The sequence below is a fragment of the Microchirus variegatus genome (genome assembly GCF_963457635.1).
Source record: "Microchirus variegatus genome assembly, chromosome: 23".
Classification (NCBI taxonomy): Eukaryota; Metazoa; Chordata; class Actinopteri; order Pleuronectiformes; family Soleidae; genus Microchirus; species Microchirus variegatus.
In genome coordinates this window covers 8,043,797-8,058,228 of record NC_139824.1, presented here as the reverse complement: position 1 = coordinate 8,058,228, position 14,432 = coordinate 8,043,797, and the positions used below count along the sequence as shown (strand labels likewise).

Here is a 14,432-nt window from a genome sequence, read left to right as displayed (position 1 = left end):
CAACTACTGGTATACACATACGGACACTTACTCTTCTGTGAAAGGAAGGTATGTTAAAATGCCTGCTGGATGTAAACATTGACAGCAGTGTCACAGGAACTTCCTGGCTGGGGTTGTGTATATATATGGTTTCAGCTCTTGGCAGCCCCAGCGGTCTGTGAAGACGGATAGAACAGAGTTGTAAATAACTTGGCGACACTGAGCTTTTACTTAGGGAGCACCGTGATGACCCGCTAAAAAGGTACATACCGAAATATAACGGCACTAAATTGTTCACTACCCGGTTGCACAATAAAATATAGTTTGAGGTAATTGCTCAGCTTTAAACTATGAAAACACACACAGATCTTTATGGTCTCAGTGTTAATTACCTTGCCACAAGCAGGGAATTGTTGGCATGATGATGTCATTATGACTTGCTTTAATAACAATATACTGTACAAAGATTGCATCACCCCTCCAATGTGCCTTTCCATTTTACAACACGTCACAAAAAAAACCCTATTCTTTGATAAAACCCTAACCCTTTGCATTTGAGATTAAATGAAAGCATGCGCTCTTTGTTGTTTTAACCTAAGATCATCCCTGATGTCAGCCATAGAACCATATACACAAAAAGGACAGATAGCGGTTATAATAGGCTTTGCGTTTCAAGAGCTCAGTGATTATCCACTTCTGTGCTGATCTTCAGTATATTGCTATTCAATATTTATTTTTCCTTGTGACAGTGAAATTATTGCTACCACCTTGTTTCTTTTTCCTGTTTATAATGAGAAACTCAATTGGATTGCAATTTAATTGCTTTTTTAAAAAAATTAATTAAAATGGTACATTTGTTTACAAGCTTTCTTTCTGAGCTTCACACGTGGAATATACTAACAAAGCCATTATAAGAAGCCTGACTAAGGTGGGATATTAAGTACTTTCATGTGGACAAATTACAAGCTGACTGGGTTTTACAGTTAATCTCCCATAATACAAAGTCTGTGTATGACTTAATGTAATTACAGCTTTATTTCCCTTGGATACACAGGGGAGAGCAACATTACCAAGAACCTCTGTGCAATATAATGCTATAATAAATATTACCACTGAACTATTTATGGTATGGTGTGAGTTGAGTCTGTCCCAAGAGTTACTAGTTAATCTTTATTATTTACTGCATTGCATGATAGCACCTGGTATATTACCTTAAAAGGCAATATGGAAAAACAGGGTTATTTAAAAGCTTTACATATTTGTCTATAGTATGTACTGTACATTTAACAAATATTTGGTAAGCACATAGAAAGATGGAACCTGAAAATACAAAAAAACACAAGACAAAACATGATCCTATGATATGATATTTGATACATTAAGATGCTAGTGGAAGTCAATGGCCAGTATACTGTACTAAATCAGGGCAGGAAACAATTGAATGAAGACGAGCACATGGAATTTGGGTGAGAGAAAGCTGATGTAATAATGTAACGTGTGTTGGTCAATGGTTGCCTCGATGTACATGAATGCCTCTCTCTGCAGAGCAAGTCTGGAAATACTGAACTTCCACTATTTCTTTACAGGGAAGTAATAGTTTATCATACAGAATTATTTCTCTGCAGACAAATACAGACAAATTAAGAGGAAAACAGATGCTTGTTTGTTCAGTTATTACTACTGCCATTCCCAAATCTCCATATCTCTATATGGTACTGATATGTTGTCTTTTCTCTTCCTCCCTCCCCTCCGCACAAATGGTAGAATGCTGGGTCTCTGTAAATAATTCATCAACATAGTCCAGACCTGCTCTATAAAGAAAGTGTCCTGAGATAACTTGTGTTATGATTTAGAGTTATATAAATAAAAATGATTTCACGCAAACATAATTGATGACTCTGCTTGTTAAGACATGTCATCATAAACACAGAGCAGTACTTACTGGGTCCCAAACTCCAAGGCTGGGGGCTGAAAATGCAAGGGCCTCCCATTCTCATGGGTAAATGGAGAGGAACTGGAGGAGACAAGCAAATCACAGTAGAAACAAACATTAGCACAAACAGTCACACTCACATTTAAAATAGAACACGTATCTAGGCTTGTTTAATTTGCAAACAACTTGGATACAAGAACACTGTGTCCACTTTACTAGAGAGCATGTGATAGTTACAGGGATGAATTAAACCTCAGGCCGCTTCACAATCCATCCCCTTCCCTGCCTGACTAACAATCTGGGATCATACAATTTGTGAACTATCACACAAAGTGGTGTAGTGGACACAGAGGAGATTCATTGTTTGCATATTAAATAACAAAAGAAAAACAATTTGCTTAATCGAGTTCCGTAATATTTGATTTGAGATCCTGCCTTTTTCTTATATTTAGACCATGTTTTTATTAAGTAAAATATCTCCCTGTTAAAACTGCTACCCTAAATTAATGGATAGGATAGTTTTTTCCCAGGCTACCATTTTTTATATAATATCCTCTGTTGACGCGTATTAGCAATCATCTTTCAACAATAATTAGCATGGATGAAGGAGCTTTAAAAACAAAGACAAATACGGCAACTGGCTGGTTAGTTTGAACTGTATCTTCCTGTCAAGCACTGTAGAAAACCAATCAAATGATTTGATGAGCTTCTAACAGTCTTATAGCTGCCATACATTACAGATTTTCTTTTTGTTATTGTTGTGTTTTCATTTAATTATTGCTATAGGATCTGAGGACTGCAAGATACAACAAAAATGCTTCAGAAATAGATTGTTTACCCTACCTTTAACTCTTTTACTTTTACTCTAAAAAGTATTACATGCTATGTAAAACAAAAATAACAAACTTGCTCTGCTTGTACTTGCGACACCAATACATCCTTAATTTGCTTGGGGAATATGTGCAATTAAAAAAAGCACCTGATTTGTGGTTGTGTGTGTAACTATATTTGTAAGCAAGTGATAGAAAGACTGAAAGCTGCTGACAGAAGACTCACACAACTGCTGACCAAGGAGAGCAAGCAAGTGGTAACACCACAGTTTAAACAGTTCATGTACAACATCATTAGCAACAACTCTGAAACAGAAACCAAAACTGGGATTCAAACATCTCTGAATTTATACCAAATTCCAAGTTATCTATTAAACTTGAGGTGGCCTTTGAAAAATATGAGTTAAGACTTTTGCTTTCTCTCCTGAACACACACATTCAATGCCATATCCAGACATAAGAGGCCATGACTCCTGTGAGAGTAATGTTTCTGGTTTAAGTGATGCACCTGATTACAGTGGAATTTTGTATTTTACTGTTTAATATAAATACGCTGCTATCATCTGGAAAATGCAAAGCAAAAAACAAATATACTGTATGTATCAACAGAAATGGAAAAAGGAGAAACAGTAACAGCAGCACATTTTGTCAGTTCACACCACAAGCACACCTTCACTCAGTCAGCACGTTTCCATGCACATTCAAGTCAGGCTAAGGTTGTAGCTCGATGTTCAATTGGACTACTCCCCTTGTCCCGGTATATCCACTGCACTATACTCCCTGTCAGATTTACACAGTAATTCAGTTTTTTTTCATGTCCACGTAAATTTATCGACTGACCCTGAAACACCCACATACCCACACTGATAATACATATCATCATCTAGCAGCGTAGTACAGTCCTGCAAAATGGCTCATGAATTCACATTAGGTCAGTTCCTCAAACCAGCCACTGTGGCCATCTGCCATCGACACTTATAGCATCATGGGGTGTGTTATCTAGAAATGACTAAGACATTTGTGCAGAAGTGAAAGTCATTTGATGCAGTGGCCTGTTCTCAGCCCAACCTGCAGGTCAAGGACATTTAATAAAAAAAAGTGAGACTTGCAGAAGTTGTAAAACGGTGTCGTAATTCGTGCATGCACACCCCTGAATAACACCACAGAGAGGCCAAAAGAGAAACCTTTTTGGCAGTATGGGTACACTGATGCTGCAGCCTAAGAGGGTCTGGCCTGTTCTTTGGATTAATATAAAAAGGTCATCAAAAAAAGCTTACTGACTTTAAAATTCACTTGTGTCTTTTTTTTCTCTTTCTCACATTGGCACTTGCCTCTGTGGTTGCCACATGGCTCAACTTCCTGTATCTGCAACTTCAAGACTCTACAGTGGTGGTGATGGCTGTGCAGCAACAGAGAGTGACTGCGAATATGAATTAAACAGTTGAATTATAGTACAGTAATAGAGGATGTAATATATCAGAGTTCAAAAGCAGTCGACTCCGATACACTCCACATAAAAGAAAAATCTGTTTGCAACATGAGACTTTTACCAGACATGTGCACAAAAAATGTTTTGTGCAGCTGTTGACAGCAAACACAAAATGTGCAGACTCAGGCTTGCATGATTGACAAATGAGGACAAAACATTTGAAAACATCAATAATGAAGACGGAATGAAAACTGGATATTTCATAGCGGTTACGATCACAGAGACATAAAACGCAACTTTATAGGAAATTCAGGTTTAATAAAAATACACTATGAGAGCATGGAGAAATATTTTGGCAGGGTAATATTATTTTCTGAGTAGCATGCTTACATGAAGAGCTAAAATATTTCCAATGCTCTTTACATCCATATTTATACTCAAGATAATGCTGGTTCCTTTTTAATGACGCCATCCACTTTACCCATCTCTGCAGATTTTAAATGATCATGGAGGCTTAACAGAACTTTGACTGAATTTAATGAGTGACAGTGCAGACAATAACATGCACAGCATACACACACTCAACTACGTCTGTGTCTACAGCAAAGCACACAGGAAATGCACTTGTATATCATCTTGTTTATATATATACAGTTATAACGTCAATTCAAAAATCATAGTGAGGAAGGAAACACTCTGGTTCTTTTTAGGTACCAGCTCCTCATCTACAAGCTGCTAGCTTACGTTGAACTGCTTTTCAAATGTAAAAGAGACCTTATGAGCCAATCAGCACAACCATCTAGAGATCAACCACCTGGTTGGTTTGTGAAGATAGCATGCATCCACCCTATTGGGGCAGAACAAGCATCAAGATTGATAAAGAAACAAAACTGTGAGATCACTCATTGGTTGTCTTCCTGCTGTAGATTTTGCTTGTGACAACAAAATGCAAAGACACAGAAATGGAGTGGATGAGAAACACTGTCCTCTGTCCTATAAAACCATTGTTTATCTCGTCCCCTGGCTCTTTGTAGGTCTGCATGTTGGTTAATTCATTGATTGTCAGTGTCAGTCAAAGTGTGTGGGTGAGTATATGAGGTGTCAAGTGTGAAGGGAAAATAAGGCCAAATGCTTTTGCAGATGAATCCTGTGTAACAGCCTGTGTAACTAGCATTGCTGTTTGACATCTCAAGTCAGCACTTTAAACAACAAGATTGATCATGAATTAAATAATTATATCAAGTACTGAGAAACAAACTACCTAATTACAATTCATGTATACTGATTAAAATTCCCACTTTGTAACAATGTTGTTTTTTAAAAAAACTTGGAGGTGTGAAAATAGGACATGACGCACTATGATCCGGTTTCTGTCAAAACCACATAACCAGTACTTGTCAATCAGCGGCTGAAAGCATACTGTAGCTGTCTGCGATGGTGTGAGAGAGTGGAGATGCATTTAAATGTGCATTTAAATTCTGACCAATTATGCTGAAGAGGAAAGGCAATGCCATACAGCCAGACATAACATTAACAATAACGTTTTGATTGCACTACTGTTTTAGGCTCAGTCTGTACGCTAACTGCTAACACGAACCCAGAGGAGTATGTAGGAATAAACTGAATTTTGCTGCATGTGTGCAGTATATTGTGATGCACATTTTGAAAGAAAATCAATTATATAGTAATTTGAGCAAAGCAGTTACTACATTTTAAGTAATGTTATTTTACTGGAAGTAGCCATGTCCAATACTGCCTTTGGCCAAATCTGATCCCAAGCAACCCTGTGGATATATATATATATATATATATATATATATATATATATATATATATATATATATACACAAATTTTGGTGTGCGCAAAAATGTGTGCGCAAGTTAAATATGCAATAGCCAAATTCAAACTTGAAATGCAATGTGGAAAGCAATGCTCTTGTTACAAGGCCTTTTTCAGAAATAATTTGGACATGACACAATAGAAAAAGCATGTGTGTAAATAACGAAATTAATTACTGGTACTCTTTGATAGGACATAACCATTGTTAATTTTAATCCGGAACGCCAGAGCCTTTGCTTCAAGTTCAAAAGTCAGCTTTGAAAAAGGCCAATGGTTAGTGGTGTCAGGTTCTCCTGAAGTCTCAGGTTTCTATAAACCTTTTTTAAAGGTGAAGGGGTTCGTTTACCTTGTCACGTGTTATAGTAAAACCACATTTCCTGTGAATTCAACAGCTGCTAACTCTGAAGAAAAAGTCGCTGTGAGAGGTCTTTCAACAACAACACCACTGAGCTGTAGTCCAAGGGTTCTGTCCACTGTCACAGTTCAAAAATAGCAAGTTATGTTTGGCGCTATTTGATCCCTTGGATCTAACTCAAAGTCAGTCTTAACAGTGACCTCAGCAGTGCTTCATGGGAGAGGTTACGACAAGAGGAAAGTTTAGGTCAACTGATGTTCACACATGTTTATAAGCAGCAAGGAAACACTAAAAGGCTAACAGTGAAGTTATACCAAATGTCACAATATACATAGTTAAAGACTGGATTTGTCAGGTAGATCTCCTACTTTTAAATTGAAAAAAAAAGAAAAGAAACGAGGTCGGTTTAAGAATGCTTTAAAAATGACTTGTGTGAAGAATTAAGCTTAAAAATGTTAAGAGCCTTGACTTTTTGACACACAAGTTGGGTTGAGGAAGATATCATTAACCTTTATATCTGAGGCCTGCTTTGCTCTTTAGGCTGGGAGAGAGTGATGGCAGGCCTGCCAAGTACCCGATAACCCGGGCACGAGAGGCGTTGCAGCACACAGCTCAGGAGGTCTTGAGGTCAACCAGCACTACAAAGCTTCCTTTAGCTCTCACCTCCCTGGATTTAAAAATAGCCATATTCCAACACACTCCAAGCTAATGTTGGCAGCAAGTGAAACCAAATTTTATATCAAAACTGAGGGCCTGTTTTGTTGTAAGGAGTGCTTAATAAATTTACAGCAAAGGCCTACAATTACAATAACTTGATAGCCTTATTTAATTGGACTAAATATAAATTCAACACCACATGCTGAAAAATACTCTTTATAACTAGTTATGTCTCTTTAACGTTTTACTACAGAATCATATATAATTTAATACTAAATATTGCTTGTTGTTACGTTAGTCACTTAATTACGTTAATCATAATTAATTTAGGCCAATCTTTAAAGTGCTTTAATCGTGTGTAGTGTCTCTTGCAACATGGAGTTTGTTGAAGCTGTTCTCTCTGCGCTGCAGAAAGTGGTGTGTAGAACTCCTCTGGGCATGAAACAGTTAAACGTGGGAAACGTATAAAGCTCCTTGAGGGCAGGCTGGGATTTTAACGTGACATACTGTACATTGCTTCTTTAGATAGACAAACAAGGGGCAGAAGCAAACATAAGAGCTAGAGTGTGTGTGTGTGTGTGACTTATCAACCTCATGAACAAAACACACCTCAAGATCAACTCAGATTGCGAGCAAGCACCGGCACCACCAAGTTATTACCAAATCTGCCTGTACTTGGTAGTGCAGATTGGTGATATGTTTTTTCCAAGCAATTTTCTGCTATAACAAATGCAGCTGGGAAAGACGGACCTCTCCTCCTTTTTCTTTTAAGGACTTCTAAAATTAGCCAGGAATTTGGTTCTGTGCCTCACAAACTCACGCCCCCAAACTCTCTCCATCACACACCCCCTCACTTACCAACATAAACAACATACTGCTTACAAGAGAAGACTTTCAAAAGGTTTTAGAGAAACCTTCAGTCATCCTTAAATTACACCATATCATTTTTTCTGAGCGCAAAACATGTCACCTTACAGTTGCAGTGTAAACCATTCAACAGAGTCACCCTATGATTTGCAGTTTGTTAGAAATGTTTATAGTACCTCAGAGCAGTTTTCCCAATCCAGAGCAACTTCATGTTTGTACTTAAGCACAGTTATTCTTTGGGGATGAAGAAGTAAGCTTGTTTTTCCACTTGGCTGTTCTCAAACTAAATCTACACCACAGCTCTGATTTCACTCTCTGTCCTACAGTATAATTTCCATCTACACCAGAGGGACACTTCAGTATGATGCAATCTGTGTGTTGGCTTTGGGGTTTGATCATAATTATGTGGCTTGGTGGAAGCGCTTTACCTACTCAGAAGTGCCACTCGTGAACAGGTGGAAACACTCATCAAATCTACTAACGTTTAACATTGTACCATGTTTGTGTGGCTTTCTCTGACCAATGTTTGAACTAGCAAAGTTAGATGGCTTCCACGGTGTTTTATAACTGCTTCAAATGCTGTTGCCGACTGCCAGGAAAAGTGTAATAGAAAACAAATGTGTGATGGAACCCACAGAAAAGCTTCTGTTTTATGTTGTTCCCACGGATGATAAACTCAAAAAAGGCTTACCTGTCTTCCAGTGGAAGACCGTCTTTTTTCCGCTCCCTCTCCATCTGAAAATGATAAAAAAAATCTTTAGTTTATGTAGTTAACATAACGGTTGTGTTATAACAAACCTGTGGCATTTAAATAAACCGTATAAGTACAATCCAACAAGATCAAAGAGTACTGTATGCAAGAATAAGCTTTGCTACTAGGATGATTTTCATAAACATGAATGTTGATATTCTGTCATTTATAGAAGGTATGAATCTGCCTAAGAGCATGCATCATGCTGTCTGGTAGAGCCCTTACAAAGCTAAAGAAGCAATGATGCACCTCTACCAGTGGGAGGCAAATATGCACTTGCTGGATAGCTTGCTGTTCAGTATAAATGGTGCAAACACAAATTATAGAATTGCCAACAATCTGGCAACAGTGGGTCTGCTGGTTGGGCAAGATAAGATCACTATTGTTTTATACATCATTCGTCTGGTTGTACAAGCAAAGAGAAATTCATTACAAAATGGGAAAGCATTATAGCTACTTTGATTCAGTGTAAACAACCATAGCTGGCAAAAGGAGGGGTGCTATTGTCAATGTAGTGCGATTTCTGATTAAAAACAGGGCTGGAGATTCACCACAGGTGTTTTGTTTGGAGAAAGTAAAGAAAAGATCAGTGCTATTTCAATTCTGAAAAAAAAAACAATATACCAGCTGCAACTTGGCAGGGGATTCAATAGTGAAAAATACAATGAACATCATGTTCATTCATGCTCTCACAATGTGCCGAGAGCATTTGTGGAGATCGGAGCCTGACAAATGTTGGAAGTATTGAATGATCAAATTTAAGATTGGCGAAGGTCCGTTTTTATATTTTGTAAATATATTTTTGACATTCAGTCGTGGAGCAGTTAAGTCTTTTTTTAAGCAATTAAAATAAATAGTGGGGTCTAAATGTTAAAAAAAATCCTTTCAACTTCAATATACCGGGATTAAATCTACCATGATTGTGCACACCTCCAAGCATTGTCCAATCAGATTACATTGTGCATGTCAACATACTGCTTAACAAATTAAAGAGCATTTGACCAGCAGTGCACTTGATGGTTAACTGACAACTGGCTTGTCAATGTTGCAACGGTGTGGCTTGGATCAAACCCTGTAAACAACTCAGCAATTTCATGTCAAGCGACAGCAATTGATGAGCAAATTAGACTAACTTTAGTTTCATTTGAATGCTTCTCACTAAATGAGATTTGCTGTGTAAGCAACTAAGATCATCATCACAGCAGAACCAACAGCAAATATTGTTAATTACAAGGTTATATGAACCAGGCACCATTTCCTTCACAAATCCAACCATTGGGTGAGGGCTGATTATTGTATGCCTAGTCCTGGAACACTCACACACTCCCATACCCTAAAGAGAGGTACACAAAAAGGGTCTGCCTAATGCCTCGTTCTGTCTGCGTGCTGTGATCTGTATGTCTGTCATGGGAACACTCACAACTAAAGTGGAAACTACTAATGTTATGCTGAGTATTGCCCGCCTGCCAACTATGGAAAAAAAAACTTTATGGATACATTTTGCCTTTATGACTGCACCACAAAACAACACTGGTGGGAGAGTGTGTGAGTGAGTGTCAGTCGAGTGGTTGTCTGAGCAACGCTTCTATGGAGCATCACCTCTCAGGCATTTTATTGCGCTTCTCCCATCTTTCCACCACCTCACCAAATCCAAACATAGGCCAGGTTCAGGTAAATAGTAATGGAGATGTGATTATAGAAGAAAAGGTAGGAACCGCTTTAATGTCTCCAGCAATATGTAGTTCATTTAGCCATTTTATGCAACACTTCAAAACTTACTTTTGCAGCCTACTTTCAGTTCTGCTTAATTTACTTATATTTATTTAAAGGTTTTTGCATTTCAGGGGAAATAAAACAGCACCATTAATGACACCAATGTTGAACATTACTACACATTCCTTGGTATTTAAACATTTCAAGTTGCATCATCAGTTGCTCTCGTGTTTCCTTATGCATATTCTACAATGCCTCTGGCACTTTAGAAGCTTGGTATATTGGCTTAAGTGTATGAGAGAAAACTGGTGATTAAGCAAAAACAATGACAGAACACACTTTGTTGCTGTTTCTTGCAGCAGGTGAGCCATTAAAAAGGAAGAACGTTAAAAGGCAGAACAGCAGCATGTCTGTATGAATTAGATTCTAGAGATGAGGAGTTTTAAGATGAAGACAGGAATTTTATTATTGAGGATTAAGGTCTGCATAAAGATAAATGACAAGTCAGAGTTTACAAAATAACAAAAGGTAGGAGATGGAGATGGCAGCATTTAAGAGCTCTCGACAGATTATGTTCACAAGATCTGCTGCCCAAATCTGACGTTTAATTTAATGCACAGCACTCCTGCAACACAATTTCTGTGAGCTTAGGGCAACATACAATACTTAAATGGCTGACCACCAAGAGCAGTATAGAAGAAAGACATTCTAGTCGTGCTCTATTTCACACAGCCAATGTAACTGAAGTCACTCTATTCACTGCTGCCTATCTAAACATGACATCAAACAATGTCAACAATCCTGCCATCTGCCAATTGGTCTGCAAGGTAGGAACAAGGGGGAAAGCATGTCCACCAGACACTGACGTAGGAGCCCTTATACTCAAACAGTTATCATCAATGTTTAACTATTTAGCCATGCGTGTGTGTGTTCTGTAGATGGAAAATGTGATTGGTTTACAAAGCCCTGCAGAAAAACACCACACCCCCCTCAGGTAACATGACAGTCAGCTGGTGACCTCATGACAGGTAATCAGGTAAACACAAAGCTCCAGCTGTTTGTGCTGGTCTTGCGCCATAGTCAATATTTATCATACCCGCTGGCAGGTTAACATTTAGGAAACAAGAACTAAATAAAAAAAAAAATAAAAAAAATAAACTGCACAGAAGCTAAATTAGGAGCAGAAAAGCAACTGCACAGTATGTGCAGACAAGCACAGCAAACGTGCTGCTCACCGTGTGCTGGTGACTGAACTTCGCTGTGGACACTATGTACAAAAGAAGAAAATGAGGAGGAGCCATATGGCAGGTGGCCTCCCACTCCACTCTCATTTCAGAGTTGTGTAGGGAACTGTGGATTCCTGCTCATAACTACGGCATTTACACAAAACTATGGTTGCAAAAAATTATGTATGCTGTGATGCTGATCCTACCACAGTTAAGTGAATACAACTCTGCAAGCTGCAAAGTGGAGCCAAACAATGGGGATGGAATAACCATGTGAGTGTATGTGTATCTGGCTGCATTTAAAAGTAATATACTCACATGCCACTTTATTAGATATACCAACTGAACTGCTTGTCAACACAAATATCTAATTATGCAATCACATGGCAGCATCACAATGCATTTAGTCATATAAACATGGTTAAACTGGCCTGCTGAAGTTCAAACCAAGCATCAATACAGGAAGAAAAGATTGAGATTTTCATGCTCAACCATCTTTAGGATCTATAGAGAATGATCCAAACACAGGAAAAATATCCATTGAGTGGTGTTCCGGGCATCTTGTTGAATCGGTGCCACGAAATGCAGCAGTTCTGAAAGCCAACAGGGACTTGCCAGATGTGCCAGAATAATTTCCCTCTCATACAAAGAGCAATTTCAAACTGGGGTGGCTAACCATGCATGCTTTCATCCTGCACTGAGGAAAGTCCAACACAGACTAAAACATTTGCACATCGTTGCTGTGCACAGCCCTGTAATAATTACACAAAACAGAGTGAAATTGTGATTACCTGAATCGGGACTAATGGCTCTGCATCCTCAGGCTGCCAGACCTCGACCACGCTGGTGGACATCTGACTCAGAGCTTCGTGGGAGCAAGATATGGACAACAGCGTGAGGTGCTGTGATGTACATTCATTAAACATGGATAATTCAGACAAGCGGACGCGATGCACTAAGATGCCAGGGAAAGGATGCACACTGCCAACCTCTCTCGTTGTTAATTACAGTATTATAAGAGCGACTAGAAAGAAATAATCTGAGACGCAGCGGATGACAATGACACAGACATGTGAGGAAATGACTTCGCCTCGCCAGCCTGACAAAGGCTGCTTTGCTAGCTGCTTGATGAGGAGAAAGGTTAGCTCGGTGGCTAACGAACTTGGAAAACACATCTCCACTGCCACTGCAGCACACACGACTGTACACTTAGCTTCTCGTGTTGTGTAGCTTTAATACGGCAACAATAAAAACCATTAACTGCCCATTTAAATCCCCTTAATACGCTAATTTTGTCCCCGTGTCAGGAAAAAGTTACAGTTTCGCACAAGGAAACTGGCAGCTAGCATGAACTACCAGGCTGACAAAAAATAGCTACAACATTATTTCAATCTGATAAAAACACACAGCCAATTTGAAGAAAAAAAAATTAATCATGAAAAATATAAAATTACACATTTTGCGTTTATATTCTCCAGTTTAGGGTTCGCTGTCAAGCTAACTTCACCTACATCTGTGTTGCACTGGTAATTTTATGTTACACCGCCGTAATGGAAAATGAAGGTGAGCACCAAACCTTGCAGCTGAGCTCCTCCGTGCTGGACGCAGGGCAAAAGTAATTGTAGTATTCCTAGTAGTATATTGATCCACGTTTTCCTGTGACAGTGGCTGCCTTGTTGGAAGTCCTGTAGCCCCGCCATGCTGCTCCCTCTGCTAGCAGCCTACAGTGTGTTTCGCCCCTGCGTTGGTCTTTCTTCTCTCACCGAACAGCAGCAGCAACAGCAGCAGCTCCCTCCCTCCTCTGTCCCTCCCCGCCTCCTCAACCACACCGCACACTCAAAGCAGACTATCCAGTGTCACTTGCGACGGGGCTGTTTACGTGTCTGTGGCTGAAAGCAACTCAAACAAACATGAGTGGAGAAAAAAAAGCATAATAATAATAATAAGGTATTTACATTACATGCGCCCTGAAGTAGTGGGTAGTCCAGACAGCTGTATTTAAATAGCACAGTTCATACAAACGTAAGTTAAATGAAAACATTACATATTCATATAGACCGGAAATAAAATACATCCACACTGATGGTGCTTACACCTATGTATATATTCATTTCCAAGTTTTACAGCTCAAGGATAACATAAAGGACCAGTGTGTAAGAATTAGTGACATCTAATGGTGAGACTGCTGTAGAAACATGGCAACGCAAACATGGCCGCCTCCATAAAGCAAGGCCCTTGACTAAAGTACATACAACAGGTTTATTCTTCTAGCTACAAAACCAAAACTTTTTATTCTACTATGAGTCGAACATTCAGTGTCTGCCAATAAACCTTAATAAATGTTACACCCTGGAACTTTAAGTAAATCATGAAGTGGTGTGGTTATGTCATTTCCTGACTACTCATGTTTTAATAGTAATCTAGCTTACTAAAAAATAATTGCAGTGCACTCAAACTCCACAGGAAATCCAATAATTCAAAATCACTACAATAATATTTTTCACACAACATATAACGATGTATCTGTGACAGGCCAATTGTGCATAAATGCTTAAATGGATTTTTGTTTGATTTGCTTTGGTTGCATTTAAGAGTTTAAGAGTTTTATTGGTTGAATGTTGCATTTCTAATCTTTCTGCAAAGTACAGACTATAGAATAGATATCTATATAGATATGATAGGAGACAGATGAGATATGACAGATATAACTTGGCATTAGTTGTGACATTTTTCAACCAATCACAGTAATCTGAACAAATTAATTTGGGGTCTTGACCCATCTTAATTCAAAATTGTCTCTGACTGACAAGAGATGTGACTGAAACTTTCAAAAAGCCGTCTAAATTTCAGTA

The 14,432-nt window shown here is 38.6% G+C and overlaps 1 protein-coding gene across 1 annotated transcript in view; it reads right to left on the bottom strand.

Annotated features, from left to right (window-relative positions):
• tmem131l (transmembrane 131 like) overlaps nt 1–13,328 on the bottom strand; it is a 28,154-nt gene extending 14,826 nt beyond the window's left edge. Inside the window, exons 1-5 of the mRNA XM_083909514.1 lie at nt 13,157–13,328; nt 12,372–12,445; nt 8,582–8,625; nt 1,922–1,993; nt 32–155 (exon numbers count right to left, since the gene is read on the bottom strand). Of these exons, the coding sequence (XP_083765640.1) occupies nt 32–155; nt 1,922–1,993; nt 8,582–8,625; nt 12,372–12,445; nt 13,157–13,280 (438 nt within the window). The 5' untranslated portion in view covers nt 13,281–13,328. The remainder of the gene's footprint in view (nt 1–31; nt 156–1,921; nt 1,994–8,581; nt 8,626–12,371; nt 12,446–13,156) is intronic.
• Nucleotides 13,329–14,432: the final 1,104 nt, after the last annotated feature.